This window comes from Eschrichtius robustus, chromosome 6 (genome assembly GCF_028021215.1).
Source record: "Eschrichtius robustus isolate mEscRob2 chromosome 6, mEscRob2.pri, whole genome shotgun sequence".
NCBI lineage: Eukaryota > Metazoa > Chordata > Mammalia > Artiodactyla > Eschrichtiidae > Eschrichtius > Eschrichtius robustus.
The window spans coordinates 81336508-81353994 of NC_090829.1; the positions used below are offsets into that span (position 1 = coordinate 81336508).

Below are 17487 nucleotides of genomic sequence, written 5' to 3' on the forward strand. Positions count from 1 at the left end.
ATGGAAAAGAATATTAAAAAAAGAATGTATAGGGACTTCCATGGTGGTGCAGTGGTTAAGAATCCACCTGCCAATGCAGGGGACACGAGTTTGAGCCCTGGTCCGGGAAGATCCCACATGCCGTGGAGCAACAAAGCCCGTGCACCACAACTACTGAGCCTGCGCTCTAGAGCCCGCGAGCTACAACTGCTGAGCCTGCACACCTAAAGCCCGTGCTCTGCAACAAGAGAAGCCACTGCAATGAGAAGCCTGCGCACCATAATGAGGAGTAGCCCTCGCTTGCCACAACTAGAGAAAGCCTGCATGCAGCAACGAAGACCCAACGCAGCCATAAATAAATAAATAAATACATTTATTAAAAAGAAGAATATATATACACACACACATACACATAAAAAAAGAATGTATATATATATATGTATAACTGAATCACTTTGCTGTACAGCAGTAATCAACACAACACTGTAAATCAACTATAATAAAAAAATAAATTAAAAAAATAAATTATGGTATTTTATAAAAAGTATATATATATTTGCTTGTACATGCACAGAATATCTATGAAAGATTTCCAAGAAAATTAACACTAGTTTCTTCCCAGGTGAGGAACAGGTAGGATGAGGACAGGAATAGAAGGGAGATTTTTTGCTATAGCTTTTAAATTCTTTTACAATTTGAACCACAGGAATGTAACACCTGATTTTTTTTAAAAAATTAACTTTTAAAAACCATCCATTCAGCAGAATCTCAGGCAGTAATTAAAGAGAGTGAGATCGAACTATACTTACAAAAATGGATCATTCTCCAAGATCTATTGTTATTTAAAACAGCATATTTCAGAACATATGTATGTTGTAACTTTAACTTTGTGGGGAAAAAAAACAAAGAGAATCATTCAATATGTGTATTTTTTAGTACATACACAGAGAAGGGTCTCTGTGTTGTTAGATGCAGTAGTCATGAGCCACATGTGGCTACATCAATTTAAATTAATTAAAAGTTAAAGTTCAGTTCCTCGGTAGCACTAGCCACATTCAAGCGCTAACAGCCAGATGCGGCAGTGGCTGCCATATTGGATAGTGTAGATAGAGCATATTTCCCTCAGTGGGAAAGTTCTCCTGACAGAACTGGTCTCAATGAATCCAGCCCAGACCGTGACCTGGCAAATGGGACTGCAAGGATGTGAGAAGGGACTTTGTACTTTATAAATCTTTGCATCGTTTGGATTTCTTTTTAACAATTACTTTTACAATTTTACAAGAGTAGAGGATGGCTCACACCTGTAGCAGGTATTTATTGCTCATTAAAATCGCATCCTGCATTTTTTCATGACCCCTGCCATTCCTACTCAGGAGCCAAGGGATGGCAGAGCACTGCTAGAGGAGTTACGCCAGTGAAGGGGGGAGAGAGATGCCCGTTGTCCGCAGTGAACACAAGCCCCTGTTGCGCCCTCAGGCAGCGGCTGACCATGCTGCCAGCCTCACTCTCTTCTGGGCCTCTGCAATTCAGTCACAAGGGACAAAATCAGTTTGAGTGCCTGCCAGCAGGAGAAGCAAAAACTGAAGTATTTTTAGTTCTTGGAGTTCTGGAATTTGGCAAGGGCAAGGCGGGCACAAGACAGGGAGGCCCACCTCCAAGGGACCCTGAGGTCTCCTCCGAGATGGGACCTAGGCGGGTGGGGTGGCGGGGAGAGCGCTCTGAGGTGGGGACAGCCAGCCCAGAGTGGAACGGGAGCACACGGGGCCAAGCTCAAGAGGGCACCCGGGAGTAGAACCGGCAAGAACAATAGGTCTGATATCTGCTCTGTGGTTTCTTAAATTGGGGGATGACAGGATGAAGAGGAAGCTGGAGGGAAAAAGAGATGGGATGGAGTAGAAATGTGAGCGGGAGGCAGGTGGGAACGACTGTCACAAAAATGTTCATCTCAAATAAAACGCGGATTTGAAATGTTAAACATCACTCTGGTTACCAGCCATAAGACAGAGAGAAATGAAATTTCCTAAGATGGAAAATAAATAGATGAAATAAACTCTGAAAGCCTGAGTTACAGCTGCGTGGGGCACCTCACTTTTCCTCCACCTGAAGGAAGTTTATTCCTAGACTGGGGTCCAATTTTTTCTCAACAGCAACAATAGAAACAGCAAAAAGGACACACACTTTAAATGTGGCTCGAGATTCTTCTTCCTTTCTCAATCTGGGACTTACTATAAACCTCATCCAGGCAGGTAGGTGGCTCAGGCTTCAACCTCATTCCCTTTGTTCTTCTTTCCAGAATGTTGATCCTGCCATACTGTTTTACACCTTGACACCTTTACTTATATTGTTCCCTCTGTCTGGAATATCGCCCCTTCAGGCAGAGACTACTTAGATTCCATTCATCGTAGAAGACCTAGCTCCTCTGAGTCAGAACTGATGATATCCACTTCCTCCTGTGGTTTGTGTGAGACTCAGCAGAGGATGTGTCCATCCCCTGCATGGGATTGTGAGCCCCTACAGGGACAGACAATGCCCGCCTATCCCTGTGTCCCAGCTGACCCCGTGCCTGGTGCATGGAAACTGCTTAGTAAATGCTGATGTCCATCTATTCCTCCACTCTCACAGTCACCACCCTATTCCCTTCATTCACATTATTAATATCTATGGAGCCAACCATGTGCTGTGGGGGAAACAGACTGTGGTAGGTTGAGTAATGGTGCCTCAAAAATGTCCAGGTCCTTATTCCTGGCATCTGTAAATGTTGCCTCATATAGCTAAAGGGGATTTTGCAGATGTGATCAAACTAAGGATCTTGAGATGAGGAGATTATTTTGGATTATCTCATGTAGTCATAAGGTCTTTATAAGAGAGAGGCAGGAGATCAGACAGAAGGCCATGTGAGGACGGACCAGAGGGAGCAAAGATTCTTCCTGAGAGCCTCCAGAAGGGAACCAGCCCCGTAGACACCTAACACACAGGTGAACAGAGAAAGGTCAGTCTTCAAGGAGTTTATTTTCTTTCTACTCAAGGAAGGAGACAATTTAGGAAACCATGACAGTCGTTGGAGATGAGACGTAATAAAGGTCTAAACTTCACCACCCTGATCACCTTCTCAATATACTCCTGTGTATAAGCTTCCAGCTTCAAATGGAGCACTGAGAAATGAACACAGACTCCCTATCTGATTCAACCTGTGAAGACTGCAGTGTGGATCCCTTGATCCACACCCTCTACAGCCTAAGATGCTGTTCATACAGCCTAAAATTGAGTCAGATACACCTCATTCAGTCAACGGTCAAAATGCAATTGTGGAGCAAAGAAATAGGCACATGTGAAATGTCATACAGGCCAGCTAAAACCCCGGCTTTACACTGTTCCATCAACGACAGAAACAGACTCATTTTCCAGATTTATAACTCTCCTGAAATACAGATGGAAAGTAGAAGGTTGGATGGCGGTCACCATGATTATAGCCTTTCGCCAGAACCCATAACCCTCATTTTATTTCTTTCCAGTTTTGTTTTTAAATTGTTTTCTTTTTCTGATTACTAAAGAAATGTAAAATTTAGAATGTTTACCACATTCCCACCCCAGAAATATTTATCAACAGATATGAATCTTAAAACCAGCATTTTTATGCATTCAACCAAAGAAAATAAATAATTATGTGTATATAAGAGAATTAAAGAAAAAAAAAAAAAAAGAAAGAAAGAAACCCCTAGGGATATATGGGAGACTTGGAATATTTGTTCTCATCTCCTTCTCAACTTCCTTGTCTGTAGCATTACTCAGGAACCACATTCTGAGTAATGAGGCTGAAACAGGATAAGATTTCTAATCACCAAGGAAATAAGAACCACAGTTAACACTTATGGAAGGTTAACTAAATTCCAGGCAGTGCACTAGTTTATTTAGTCCTCATAATGACCCTGTGTGATAGGCACTATTATTCTCACAATCCTCACTTTATAGGTGAGGAAACTGAGGCACAGACAGGTTTGGTAGCTTGTCCATGGTCACACAGCTAGCATGGGGTAGAGCTGAGACTTGAACCAAGGCAGACTATCAGCATAAAAGCCACATACTAGCCTCTTTGCCACAGGCACTGCTTCTCAGAGAGGTTAATTGATTTCACTAAACTGCATCTATTAAGGCAGGATACCAAACTAACAGGCTTTATGAAGATTATGTTTTTAAATAAGGAGTGGAACAAAAGGGCTTTATGAAAAATTCAATGAATCAAGATACCACGATCCCATAATAATTTTAAAAGATTTTTTCCCCTCAATTTAAGTAGTAAAAATCCATGTTCACTGTTGAAATTTTGGGCAATATATAAAGTATAACGAAAAAAAAAATCATGTGGTTTCACTTAGCTGCTTCTTTTTACAAGCTAGTCAAAGTGAGATCAGTAGGCCAAAGATATCACAATCGCCTGGAGCTCATCTTCAAAATGTAGATTCCTAGGCCCCATCTCAGAGCAGAATCTCTGAGGGACTGACCTCAGAACACTGACCTGCAATGGCACTTTACAGCTTTCAGCCCTATAAACTGTAGAACTCATTCCGTGGGATCGTGTGTTCTCCACAGACCCAGATACTACTGGACCTATGCAAATGCCCATTTGAAACTTTTATTAGATGTCCATTTTGTTTCAAGGAGTCCAAAAGGGAATTTAAGGAGTATTTCTAATACTCCTTAGAGTGTACTAAAATTTAACCAATATTTCTCCAATTCTGAAATTAAATTTTAAATGAAATTAAATTTTAAAAGTAAACACTCCAGTTTTAGTCATCCTGATGCCCAGTAAAGTTTGAGTATCATTGCTAGAGCCTTAAAAAGAGAGGTCCAGAACGCTTGGACCCATAAGTCAGAACTCATACTCTCCCCTCCCACCTGCCCCCAGAACAGCCTCCCTCCTTTCCTTTCTGAAACCAAGTTGACTTTAGGAGCAGTAAAAAAAAAGGGGAACTGAGGAAACCAAGTCTCATTTGAGAGTCCGGCTTGGGTGAGGGAAAACAGGTTACTGGATGGATATATTTTCCTGACCTTCAGCTGCAGGCTCTGTGTCCAGGGTCCAACAGCTATAATGCAGCCCCTGAGAGCCCTCGAGTGGGGTTTGTGCCCTCAGCTCTGAGCCGGATTCAGAGCCCTGCATCCAGCTTTGCTTTTCCAGAAAGCAAAATGGCTTCTCTCCACTAACACCAGGCCCATACTCTAGCTACTAGCCAAACAAAGGATTTTCCAAATATGGACCCAAGAAGCATGTGCACTTTGAAGGCCACAATGAAGCTGAAATAGCTAAAACATATTAAAAAGAAAGCCAACAATTGACGCCAAAAAGCGTGAGTCCTTAAAGAACAGAACAGCAAGACAAAAGCCAGAAAGAAGAACAAAAATATGCATTGTAGGGGAGGGGCAATAGGGAGGTGTAGATTTATATGGAAGAGCTGACATCATTGTTTCCCAATAATACTCAGCATGCAGGAAACAGATGGGAAAGCAGTGGTGGAAGGGGCTACTTATGGTAACAGGGCATGCTCTCTGTTTAGAATCCTGCCATTTGGAACCTAAATGTTTGACTTTGAAAAACTGGGGATGGGAACTCCATTGCCAGCAGTTTTGTTAAAGTTGAACTAAATCCTGCTGAACTTATCACCTTGGCAATGCATGGTTAAATGGAGCTCTGCGTATCAGACCCTGATTTACTGCCAGCATAACTGCAGCTGTTTGGGTCCAGAGGAGACAGAGCTATGAAAGCGGAATTTAATGTCGGACAGACATGGTTTGACTTCTGGTTCTCCCAGTTCCTAGCTGGGTGATGTTAGGCAAGTTGCTTAATCTCTCTGAGTTGGTTTGCATATCTAAAATGGGGGAGGGGGAGGATCCCTGGTGGCCTAGTGGTTAGGATTCCGAGCTTTCACTGCCATGGCCCAGGTTCAATCCCTGGTTGGGGAACGGAGATCCCGCTAGCTGTGTGGTGCAGCCAAAAGTAAATAAAATTAAAAATAACAATAAAATAAAATAAAATAAAATGGGGGGCAAAAGAGAACTTTCCACACGCGGTGGGGAGAGATCGAGGCTGCACATTTATGCACATTTAGATTTAATCAAGAAACATACTTCGGGTGGTCAGTTGACATCATTTTAAAAGTTTTACCTTCTAACAGAATCTCCCATTCCCCTGCTCTTGGGCCGGGCACAGACACAGCCAGACCAACTGCCACACTTGTGATCAGCTACAGTGCCTTCTCCCGACAGTAGGATCACTCCCCTGCCACTGAAGACAGCTTCTGTCACCCCAGCCAGGGTCCCCCCTCCAAGCCTGGCCATTCCAAGTCACTCTCAACTACCTTTCCCACAGTTTAAGCATCTTCTCCCCCAGGGCTCAGGAGGGTGTGACCAATTACAAGCATCAGGCAAAACCATGTGGTTTCCTGTCTGTAGAAACCAGCCACGCTATCTCCCCGTATCTCCGTCATTCCTCACGGGTCAGATGATGTTTATTGTTTTATTGATTTATTTCCCCCCTTACAAACAACCCACTCATAGTTCTCTTTCACTCGGTTGCCTTGAATGTTAACATCTCCCGCTTGCACCTTCTCTAGAGCCCTCATTTCATTCTTGGTACTCTTTTGGTTGTTTTCCTGTCTTACACAACCCACTAGGCTGAGAGCAACTTGAGAGCATCTTTGTAAACCCCAGAGTGTCCGGCATATTAGAGTCCCATTAAATATTTGTTGCACTGAATTGAAAGCCCCATACAAGACGGTTTCTGAATAAAAACATGAAAAGAGCCAGGGAAAGAAATATGCATAATTACACAAATTAGCTCAATTCACGAAGGCTATAGATTTACTTAGTTTGCCAGACTCCTACTTTTCATGTCAGGCTATTTTCTGCTGTCTGTAACAGCAAGAGCTGGTATAAGTTCCTTTTGGGGAGGGTGACATTCACCCCTCTCCCTCTGGGGGTGGTGGCGAGGGGGCCCCCAGAGGCATACTGGGCCAGCATCAGGCCATGGGCATGGCACCAGGGCATGGTATGCATCAGCCAAGCTTGAACTAGAACAAAGAGTGCCTGAGACTCGATCCCAGAAACTCAGTTGGTTCTGGGGCCCTGCCAAGAATGTGGTTCATACCAAGGAGTGACTGGTGAGGCACTAGGGAAAGGCAGTGTTTCTGGGGCACCCTGTGCAAAGCCTGGGTCCGTTTCTAACTGGGAGTAGCTATGCGCCCTTGTGGGGAACCTTGAACAATCTTGGATTCCTGCTGTTCCAGCGCATCAGCAATGTCCCCGGTCCTGAGCTTCCTAGAAGGGCTCTAACTCTGGCTTCCTGAGGAGGAAACAGGGTCGATCAATCATCTGCTGTGTGTTAGCCTCAGGGAGGCCAGCGAGCTACCCAATCTGCATGAGCTGCCCAAGGCCACCCGCCTTTAGCCGAGCTCAGCATCCACTTGCAAACACAAAGCCAGGGAGAAAACAGAATATCAGGTACAATGAGGATCAAATTAGGTGCCTCTGACTCTAAGGCAAGGGCTGTTCCAGGAGGGAAGGAGGATTGTGGCTGCAGTAGGCAGGGAGGGGCCTGGGACGAAAAGGTAGGGGACTTGAAAGTTAGTAGGTGGGGTTAGAGTAGGTGTGTGTGAAAAGCTCCTGGCAGAGGGTGAAGCGCTATGCAAACGTTAGCTGTTATTATTACTATTCTCCATCTAGGCTGCGGGAAGAACAACGCAAGGCTACAAGAAAAGGCTACTTTTTGCAGGTTAGTTCTTTTTTTCTTTTGACAAAACTGTAACATAAATGTCAAATTATGAAATGTGCTATTTTGGGAGATTGTGTTTGTGCCTAAGACAGGCATGGCTTTGGGAGTCACACTGGATCTGGATTTAAATCTTGCCTCTCTTATCTCTACAATCTTGGCAAGTGATTTAACCTCTTGGATCTCAGTTTCCTCCTCTGTAAAAAGGGTAAACATGCCCAATTCTTACAGATTTCGAAAATATTACTTTGTATGTATAAAGTGACTGGCACCTAGTAAGCAACGAATGCAGACTGTAACTCTACAAATAAAAATAACAAGCAGGTGTGGTTTGGGGCTCAGCTTTCATTTCTGGGTCCCTTCTCTCCTTCCAAGACACCCCCGCTTCCTCCCCCTTCCTTTAGCAGCCTGATGTTCTCAGCTTTCTCTATCAAAAGCTGCTCTTAAAAAAATCTAGCACCAGTATCTGTCTCTTCGGAGTTGAAGTCAGCATGCTTTCTCAGGGGTTCCTTATTTTAAGGCTTACCTAAAATTGCATACTAGGGGGAAGATTAGCAGGACGGTGGGGGGCTGCTATCTAGACGCCTAAAGTTCCATCAGGCTGTGGCTCCACCTCAATCAGGACTTGAGGACAGTCCTTTGAGGGAGGAACACCAAAACCTATGAAACTGAAGGGTGACATTTGTGTTGGGGCATAGAGAGAAACAGAAAATCAGGTGGGAATGCACCTGTAAGCAAAAAGAAAATTAATCTTAAGTGTGACAAGTGGGAAAATGCCACCTTGGCTTCAATACAGGGCAAGCAATGAGTGAAAAAGAAAACAAAATAGAAAGCCGAAAGAGCCAGTAGCGCCATGTTCCTGGGCCTCAAGACTGGGGTGAAGGAACCAGACCGAGGAAAGTGGAGTCCTGAGACCCAGAAAATGCGGGTTGCGGGGGGTGGGGGGGAGGGGGGAAGGTGCCCGGCAGCTCACACTGACTAGCCTGTTCTGGAGGAAATAAGCACTGGGTAGTCCCAACCAGAGGGTCTATCACTACTTTGGTCCAGAAAATTTTAGCTACAATATCTAATGGAAGAGGAGTTGGGGGGCACTTCTTATCCCCAGACTGAGTCCTGGACCTCTCAGCCCTGTCCTCCTCTTCTACCCTCGGCCACAAAATCCCAGGAAACTTTCTGCAGGCAGGTGAGTCCCAGGAGCAATCGGTCCCTAGCAGGTGCTTCAGAACTGCCTTGGTCAGTCAGCTTCTGGAATTTAGAATGTGTTCTCCCCTCATCCCCACTCCCACAGGAAAAGGTTTCCACGCTAGCCCACAGATGCCTAATGGATTAAGGGGGGAAATAAAAAGAATGTATCCAAAACTACAGCTCTAAAGGCATTGGGGAGCTTATCCACCACTTACAGCATCATCTACGGGAAAATGTGTTCCCAGTTCCAACTTGTTTCCCTCTGCCCCAGCAGATGGTCCACTGGGCTCTAGGGCAGGTCTGGGGCAAGAGGGCCGAGGGCTACCTTAGCAGTCCCAAGGCCTGGGCCTCCAGCGGCTGGAAGGCATCTGGGCAGCTGCCAGTGGGGGTGGTAGGGGTGGAAGAAGGGCGAGGCTATGCCTGTGGTCAAGGGGCTCCTGGCAGAGGTCTGGAGACTGGGCAGGAGGGAGGGATGTGGGTAGGCGGAATGGCCGTTTCCATCCTCTGGGTGGGTTGCTTGCCATATCCAGACCATACACAGTCAGTTACAGTTTGGCTTCATGCTATCAGTCAGCTTGCTCCAGGTTTAAAAGCCTTAATTCTCCTCTTTTAGTTCTTCCTGTTTCACTGTGGGAGCCCAGATTCGGGGATGCCCCTCTGAACTCAAGCCCATGAGGTGGCCGCTCTGTCTGCACAAACTCCACCTCCAGGACCTGACTTCTCTTTCAGTTCCCTGCAGGTCCAGGAGTGGCTGGGTACCTTTCTCAGATCTTTTTGAGGGCCCTTTAGTTTCAGGTTGACATTTTGCTCTCCCACCTCTGTATACTGATGGTCCACTCCCCAGCGGCTCTGGGAAATCCCTCCGTGAACTCTCCGTTCAATGGGACAACTAATCTGCTTCCTGTCTCTCTTGGTGCTTAATTAACCCATCTGACCATATCATTTACTCGCTTCATCGGAGCCCTCATGCATTCAGTCATGGATAGTATGTGGTTATGCTAGGGCAAGTCCAGGGTGTTATGATGATAACAGCTATATTTAGAGCTTACCTTACGCATGCCCTCTGCTAAGTGCTTTGCCCATAGTAGCTCATTTCTCTTCACACCAGTCCTCTTATCCTCAATTCACAAATGAGGAAAGTGAGACCCAGAGGGGGTAAGTAACTTGCTCCAGGGTCACTCAGCTGGGAACAGGCAAAGTTAGGATTCCACCCCAGGCTGTAGGCTTCCAGAACTTCTAATGGGAGCCCCCAGCAGGGGGCACCTGACTTGCGAGGATCAGGGAAGGTTTCCAGAAGCAGCTGAGACCCAAAGGATGAAGAATTAGCTAGGAAAGGTGTGATAACGATATGCCAGGCAAGACGCTGGGAAGGAGACCACTAACCTAAAGAGAATACCCCTGCCCTGGGTCTCCATTCAATGTTAAATCTTCTCTTGAACAGAAAAATATTCACCTTCCTTGCTAACACTTTGCTTCTGTTTATGTTTGGATTTTTTGTCTATTTAATTGAAGATAAAAGCTTTTGCATTTTCTCCTTCAGTCATGACAGCTAACTTCAAAGCTTAATTGAGCCATTGGTTTCTGAAAGTTTGTTCACACCCCTTAGACTGTAAATTTCTTGAGTCTGGAGTGCCTGTTTCTTTCTCTCCCACCGTACCTCCACAGCGCCTTATACCGGTTCGTTAAATAAGTGAATAAACAAAGTGAGAGAATGACTTAGCTTCAGAAATGTAGAATAGCTACGCCTCAAAGTTCCCATTGCCTTATCCTTGTTCTTTGAAATGCTGGGGCCATCTTACTCTCATCAAGCTTAAAATTATATTTTGTAATGGGTGTTTATTCGTTATGAACCTTTTGTAATCCCTCAATTCAAATACATATATATTTTTTCTTTTCAACCTGATAAGAGCTAGAAAAAAACCTTCAGGAATAAGGTTCTTATCAAACATTCAGAGGGTACATTCTGAATAGTCAAGGCTGCTTATCCAGGGAGAAAATGATCTGTAAACCCCTATGCTATAAGCAGTGGTTCTCAACTCTTATTGCATACCAGAATCATCTAGGAAGCTTTTAAAACATACCCATGCCTGGGCACCAGGAGATTCTGATTTAATTGTTCTGAGAGGGGGCCTGGACATCAACATTTTTTCATGCTCCCCAAGTGATTCTATTGCGCTACCATCATGGCAAACCACTGCATTGACAATTATCCCTTTTTACCAGGGAGTGAGTCAAATGGCAGAGATTGTTGGGAAGGGTGAGGAAGTCCTCAGCCCTTAGAGTGGGACCAGCATGGAGGCAGAAGATAGCTTTCCTGTAATGTTCTCTTACTGGTCCCTTGAGTCCTGGCCCCAGCATTTCCAAGCACTGTGGGAAGACCCAGAGCACTTGATTCAGAGGGGAGAGGTAGGAAATGCTCATGGATGCACTCTGGCCTCACAGGGCTTCATCCACAGCCTCCCAACTGCAGGTGACACAATGAGGTGGTTTTCATCACATAGCTGCAAGCAGGGGTCTTCGTATTCAGTGGTCAAAAGGAAGAAAAAGAAAGCTATACTATTTTCAGCATCAGGAGTGAGGAAGGGATGATCTTCTCCCTCTATTCCAGACAGGAAGAGAAAGTTCTCCGGTTCCCAGGGGAGAGCTAGGGGTTGGGGCAACAGCCACCATGCTGGAGGGGAAGGGAAAGAAACACTGGCCAAGTAGGCCAGGAGCAACTTCATGCCATTCTTGGGTGATCTCACCAGCCTGGAGAAAAGTGGCCAAAGAAGAAAAAGGGGGAAATTGGCCATTCGTATCAACCCTATGTGCAGCTTGGGACGACCAACAGCAGGGCCTGAACATGGCATCTGTGTGGATGCCTGAAGAAACTGTATACACGATTTGTGTGTGTGTGTGTGTGTGTGTGTGTTTCTAAGGAAAGGTTTCTGTTTTTTATCAGCTTCCTAAAGATTAAGGACAACACTGGCCCCGAGCAACGTCTGCTCTAAGCTAAACAACTATTTGTCACCCTGTCTCATTAGATTTGTCCAGTTGAAGGTAGCAGGACTGGGTTACAGCAGTTGGCAGCAGTGGATGACATTTTTCCTCTGTGCTCAGTCCAGGGGTATAAATTCCTCATGTTCAGGTGGTCTGAGCACAGCTAATTGTCACCAGCTTTGCCTTGCACCCCAGCTCAGGGATTTCCCTCCCTCCCCAAACACATGGGTTCTCTTGGATTCCCCACATCTCTGTTCTTTCCTTCTGCCCTTGTGTTCCTAGACCTGAATCCATTTTTCTGTCTCATTCTATCCTTGACCTCCAAAGTTGAGTAACTGTGATGTCAGTCTTGTGAGGCCCTCCCCAGCCTTCTAGATCTTAGCTACCATGCTGACTTGTCACCCTCAGGATTCTGGGCTGAACTTCCAAGGTGGTGGGCAAACGGGCACTGCCCAGGTCAGCTTTTCCTCCCTGGGGGCAGAGTCCAGGCCTTGTCTATTAACCAATACATGTTTCAGAAAGTCCATAAGGAGGACACATTGTTTTAGAGAAAACATTAGCAGTGACTCTATTTATTGATGCTACACTAAAAGAAAAGTAAGAGACAACTGCTTGACTAGTTTTAGATGTGGGAAAAAAGAAATCCTAATTATTCTCATTTCTATAAGCTGCTTATTATGCCTGCCTAATTCCTATGTGGCACAATAATGGTGTATGGATCATTAAGTGGGTCAATTTCCTTCTGTTTCAAAGGAACTTTATTCAGATATGTCAGTCTTGAAAGTTTGCTGATCCTGGGGCAGGGCTGTCTGCTTTCAATTAACGGGAAAAAAAATCATTAGAGGAGAATGTTGGCCTAGACAAGGATGCCAGGGAGGGGAGAGGAGCCTAGTGGGCCAGAGCCCTCTGCGTCCTTCATGATTGACTGTATGACCTTAGGCCGGTCACTTTACCTCTCCGGGCTTCCCTCCCTTCTCCCCAGGGCAGGAAGCACGGGGTACTGGTTTCAATTTTTTTTTCTTTAAGAGTAGCCCCTTTTCTTTTTTTTCCTGAACGAAACATATATAAAATCCCAAAATATAAATCAGGTGAAAGAGGAACTGTTTAAAGCTGCCTTTGAGGAGTCTTCACAGAACCCTGGGATTCCTTGCTCATCCTAGGATCTGTGACATTGTAAGAATGAGTCAGGACTGATAAGCACCTCCATGCAACCCTCAGCTTTGGAGCGAAGGCCCAGAAGAGCACCCACTTGGTGGGAGGTGGTATCCACAAGCATTCATAAGTGAACATGGACATGAACCTGAAGGCCCCCTGCAAAAACAGGTGGAGGAAAACATTTCACTCTGAACTTCTGAGGGTAGTGATTAAGATGCATAGTTGGAGTTCTCTCACACTCAAAAAAACTCAACCCAAGGATGTTATTTCAAATCTACCTCTCCGGATTGTTGGAGAGGATTACATGAATTGACTCCGTTGTGTCCCAGTTTCAAAAGAGGCAGTTTTGAAACCTGTGGTCCCCCAAGCTGTAAAATACTAAGCCATCTGTCCTAATGACATGGCAGCCCCTGAACCCAAGGACACCACAGGAATAGCACACCACTGCAAATTACTAGGTGGTGCTAAGTCCTTAAAAAAATGAAATAGAAACAAAGGCACTGCTCTGTTTTTGAGATGCACATTTGATATGAGCTAATCAAATAGTTTTTGAGATTATTTTCCTGGAGGCAGAGTTATTCTGCAGTTAGCCCTTCAGTTTCCCCCCTTTGTTGTATCTATCTATGTATAAACACAAGGCCCATATAGTGGACTTTTTTCTCCCTCACTGAAATTTCTGAAGACAAGGCCTTTTTGTCACGGGTAAGTGCAGGGCCAGTCAACCTTAACAAAAGCAGTCATTTAACGCTCAATTTCCTCAACTTTCCTTTGATTAAAAACTTCTCAAAAAAAAAAAACAAACAAAACAAAAAAAAAAAACAAAAAAACTTCTCACTTCAAATGCTGTTACTGTATTCTAGATTGTTTTCTTTCGCCCTTCCCCCCCAACAAATGTTTAATAAGTTGTCTCTACGCTGGAGGATTCCCCTTTTTTTTCCAATCCGACCTTGAAAACAGAGAGTCTCTCTTTTTCATGTACATACCCTAAACTATTTTAAAATCAAGGCCCTCTGACCTTTTTACAACACTCTTCTTGTCAGACACACCAAACGCTAATCTGAAAACCAAGAGGAGGTAGAGGGTCTGAGGGGTTGGGAAGGGGAGGGAGGGAGCTACTATATATTTGGCATCAGTTCAGAAATTCAGAAAATGTTTGTGCAACCACTCCCCCGGCCAGGATCCACCGCACCCCCGCCTTCCAGCACATTAATAAAAAAAGATGTGAGCGGATGAAATCGGAGAGCCCGGGAGGGACACCTAAGGCAGTCATAATTACGTACCCAGAGAATCCCACTGAACACCACACCACAGATCCAGCCCTCCTCCCTCCCCTCCGACATCCAAAGTTTGGGAACAGGACCTCTCAAGCCCCCCACCCCCAAGCCCCAGAGGTGGCCGGCTAAACGTGTAGCAGCACCGCCCATTAATGGCTTGGGTGACACAAACGGAAGGGCTGACACAACCTCTGCACGTCGGGGTGGCAGCGTAACGCACCTTAAGAATCATGTATGTTTAAAAAAAAAAAAAAGCACAGTGAGCGCTCAGGCCTGGAATACATTAACTTGGGAATTGAAGGCAACACGCCCTACGAGAGTCCCTCTCTCTCTCTCAAACAAAAAGAAGCGGGGTGGGGCGTGGGGGGGGGGAAGGGGGGCGAAGGCACTTTACCATCCTGTCCTGAGCTTTCCAGATACTCCGTCAGGTCACAGCCAAAGGCGCTGGCGGCTCCCTTTCGTTTCAGCTTCTGCTTGGCACCCTTGTTCTTCATGAGTTAGTCCCAAAGAGGTTGCCCCTCCGTCTCCCCCTCCCCACTGCTTGGCACCGCGCCTGCGATGGTCTCCGGGGGAGGTTAGATCAGTGGTTGCGGCGCGGCGCTGGGGGGCCGCATGGGCGTGGGGAAGAGCCTGGGCCCGGGGCAGCGCGCATGGAGCCCGCGGGGCGCGGAGCCCGGCGCGGGCGCGGAGCCTGAAATCCACGGCGCTCTCCTCCAGGGCCGCGGTGCCGCAGGCCGTGCGGAGCTGGCAGCGGCGGGCCGGCGCGCTGGGAGTGTCACTTCCTCACTTGGAGTCCCAGGGACTTTCACGGGCTCCCGCGGTGTCTTCGGGTGTTCTCCTCCGCTTCGGAGGGACGGCGAGCTCTCCGGTCCGTCTTCTAGAAGCCCGGGAGTGGCCGAGAGCGCGGGGAAGCCGGCGGCGGCCAGGGGCGCGGAGACAGCCCGGGGGCTGCCGTAGGTCCTCTGCCCGGCGCGCGCTGTCCTGCCTTCAGACGGCTTTGGTAGAACGAAAAACAAGCATCCTGTCTCTCTCGCCCGCCCTCACGCCTTCCTTTTTTTCCTGTCTTACAAATCCTAGGATCATCCAGCTCAGGAAATGCTGGAAGGAAGTTAGCTAGGGAGGGGGGTGGAGGGTGGAAATTTTTGGCAGCTCCGTGCTGGTGTGTGTATGGAGCCGGAGGAAGTAGGTGGGTGGGTTGAGGAGGACGGGGTGGGGGAGAGAACGCGCTCTTCGGAGAGCTGCTCTGCGACTCTGGAGATAACTGGGCAGCTCGGGAGGAAATCGCCGCTCTCCTAGGAGCACCCGCAGCCCGAGCCGCCCGCTTCCTGCCCCACCGACGGCTCTTTGAAGACAGCTGGAGGAGGCGCGCTGGCTTTCTGGATGGAGGGGGTTAGGTGGGACTGAAAAAAAGTGGCCTGCCTTGTTTTTATCGTCATTGTCATCATCTCTTTGACACTTTCTATTTCGGTGCCTGTCTGCTCCTACACAGACACTTAAAGAGTAATGACAGAAACAAAGACAGGGATTCCAGCGGAGAAACCTGACGGGGAGCGGTTTTCAGCCGGCCACTCCCAACCTTCCATCCTCCTTTCCGGCGCCCAGGTACCCTCAACCCAGCCAAGTCCCCTCCCAAGCTGAGGGAGGGATGGAGGCTGCCGCTTTGTAACCACCGCTCAGGAAATCAGATTTCTGGTTAGAGATTCAAGCACGCGCGCGCGCGCGCACACACACACACACACACACAAACGCACACACAGGCGTTATTGCAAAGTTTGCTAAATGGAAGTGATTTGGGGGGGGAAGTCTCAGATTTAAGGTGACTCTGATATTCTGACCTAATGTGGAGAAAGCAGTCTCCCAGGTTATTTCATAATTTGTCTCAAGTTTTCAGGAGGGCATGTTTCTTCTTCTCCAGTTAATTTGAAATTCTTTGACTTCTGTGTACTCAGCACACAATAAGCACTCAAATTCTTGTTATTTAACCGTTTTAGGATTAGATTAAACTTCCTGGGTAAATTCAAATCCATATATAGGCTTGAAGGGTAGGGACATTCATACAGCTCAGAAGGCTGGAAAAAGCTTTAGGTATAGTATTTTAGTCACTGAATCCCTTTACAGTCTCTCATCTCCCTATGTATCACCAAGACAGTTTATGAACTTTGACCCTTGACCTTCTCTCTTTGTCAGAGCTTACAATTGATAGCGTGCCTGCCAAATCTGGCTCACAGATGTGTTTGGTTTAGTACATGAGATGCTTTAAAATTTTTAAAAATTAATTGCCAACATTAAAGAGTTAACATTTTTCCACATAAGAGATCTGGATTTCTGGCTTCTCTTGAAAAAATGGAAGATCTGGTCACACCGAAAGGGCATTTCCTCATGGCAAGGACCGCTGATGCCAAGTTGTAGCAGCCTGCATGGCGGCACCACCTTCTTTAGATAGTGAGCCCTCCAGTTTTGAAGCCCCCAGTGCCCATCTTACCCACTGGAGTTTGCGGCCCAAGCTCTGTGTATGGTCTCTCCTTCCTTCTATTTTCCATCGGTCTCTCAGTGACACCAGCATTGCCCCAGTCATCTTGGCAAGACATCTTCAAGTAACCACTGACTCATTTCTCTCCACCGCCACCTCCAGTCTAGTCCCGCCCAAACGGATGAGTCCTTCAAAATGCCTCTCCTCTGGGCTTCTTCCGTCCAGTCCCATTCAGTGAGGACCATTCACTCCTAAATTATTAGAATAACTCCTAGTGGGGTTTGCTGAGTCCGGTCTCTTCCCACTTCATCCTGTGCACTAAAGGCCTGTTGAGTCTTCCTGAAGTATTGCTGTTGTTGTTTGCCTGCTTTGCTCAGAACCTGTCAATGACTCCCTGTTTCCTACTCCCACGACAGCAATTTCTAAGCATCTTGTAAGCTACTTGGAGAATATTTGGTAGGGTATTTAGTATAATGACTTGTTCCTTTATTTACAGAGAAGCATCTCCACGTGAGACTATAATTATTACTATTAATATTTATTTAGGAGTTTACTGTACCAAAGACTTTCATATTTGTCCTACAGTGCATTTCATCATTTTGGCAGCAAAGGAGAGAGGCTAAAGGGTTGCTCTTTTCCTGGGTCCAGGCCCCTAAGCACAAATTATGGATAAGTTGTCAAGCCCT

At 46.3% G+C, this 17487-nt stretch overlaps 1 protein-coding gene across 1 annotated transcript in view; it reads right to left on the minus strand.

Moving 5' to 3' along the window:
- ARHGAP31 (Rho GTPase activating protein 31) overlaps window positions 1-15704 on the minus strand; it is a 117176-nt gene extending 101472 nt beyond the window's left edge. The window contains exon 1 of the mRNA XM_068546698.1: window positions 14726-15704. Coding sequence (XP_068402799.1) covers window positions 14726-14825 — 100 coding nt within the window. The 5' untranslated portion in view covers window positions 14826-15704. The remainder of the gene's footprint in view (window positions 1-14725) is intronic.
- Window positions 15705-17487: the final 1783 nt, after the last annotated feature.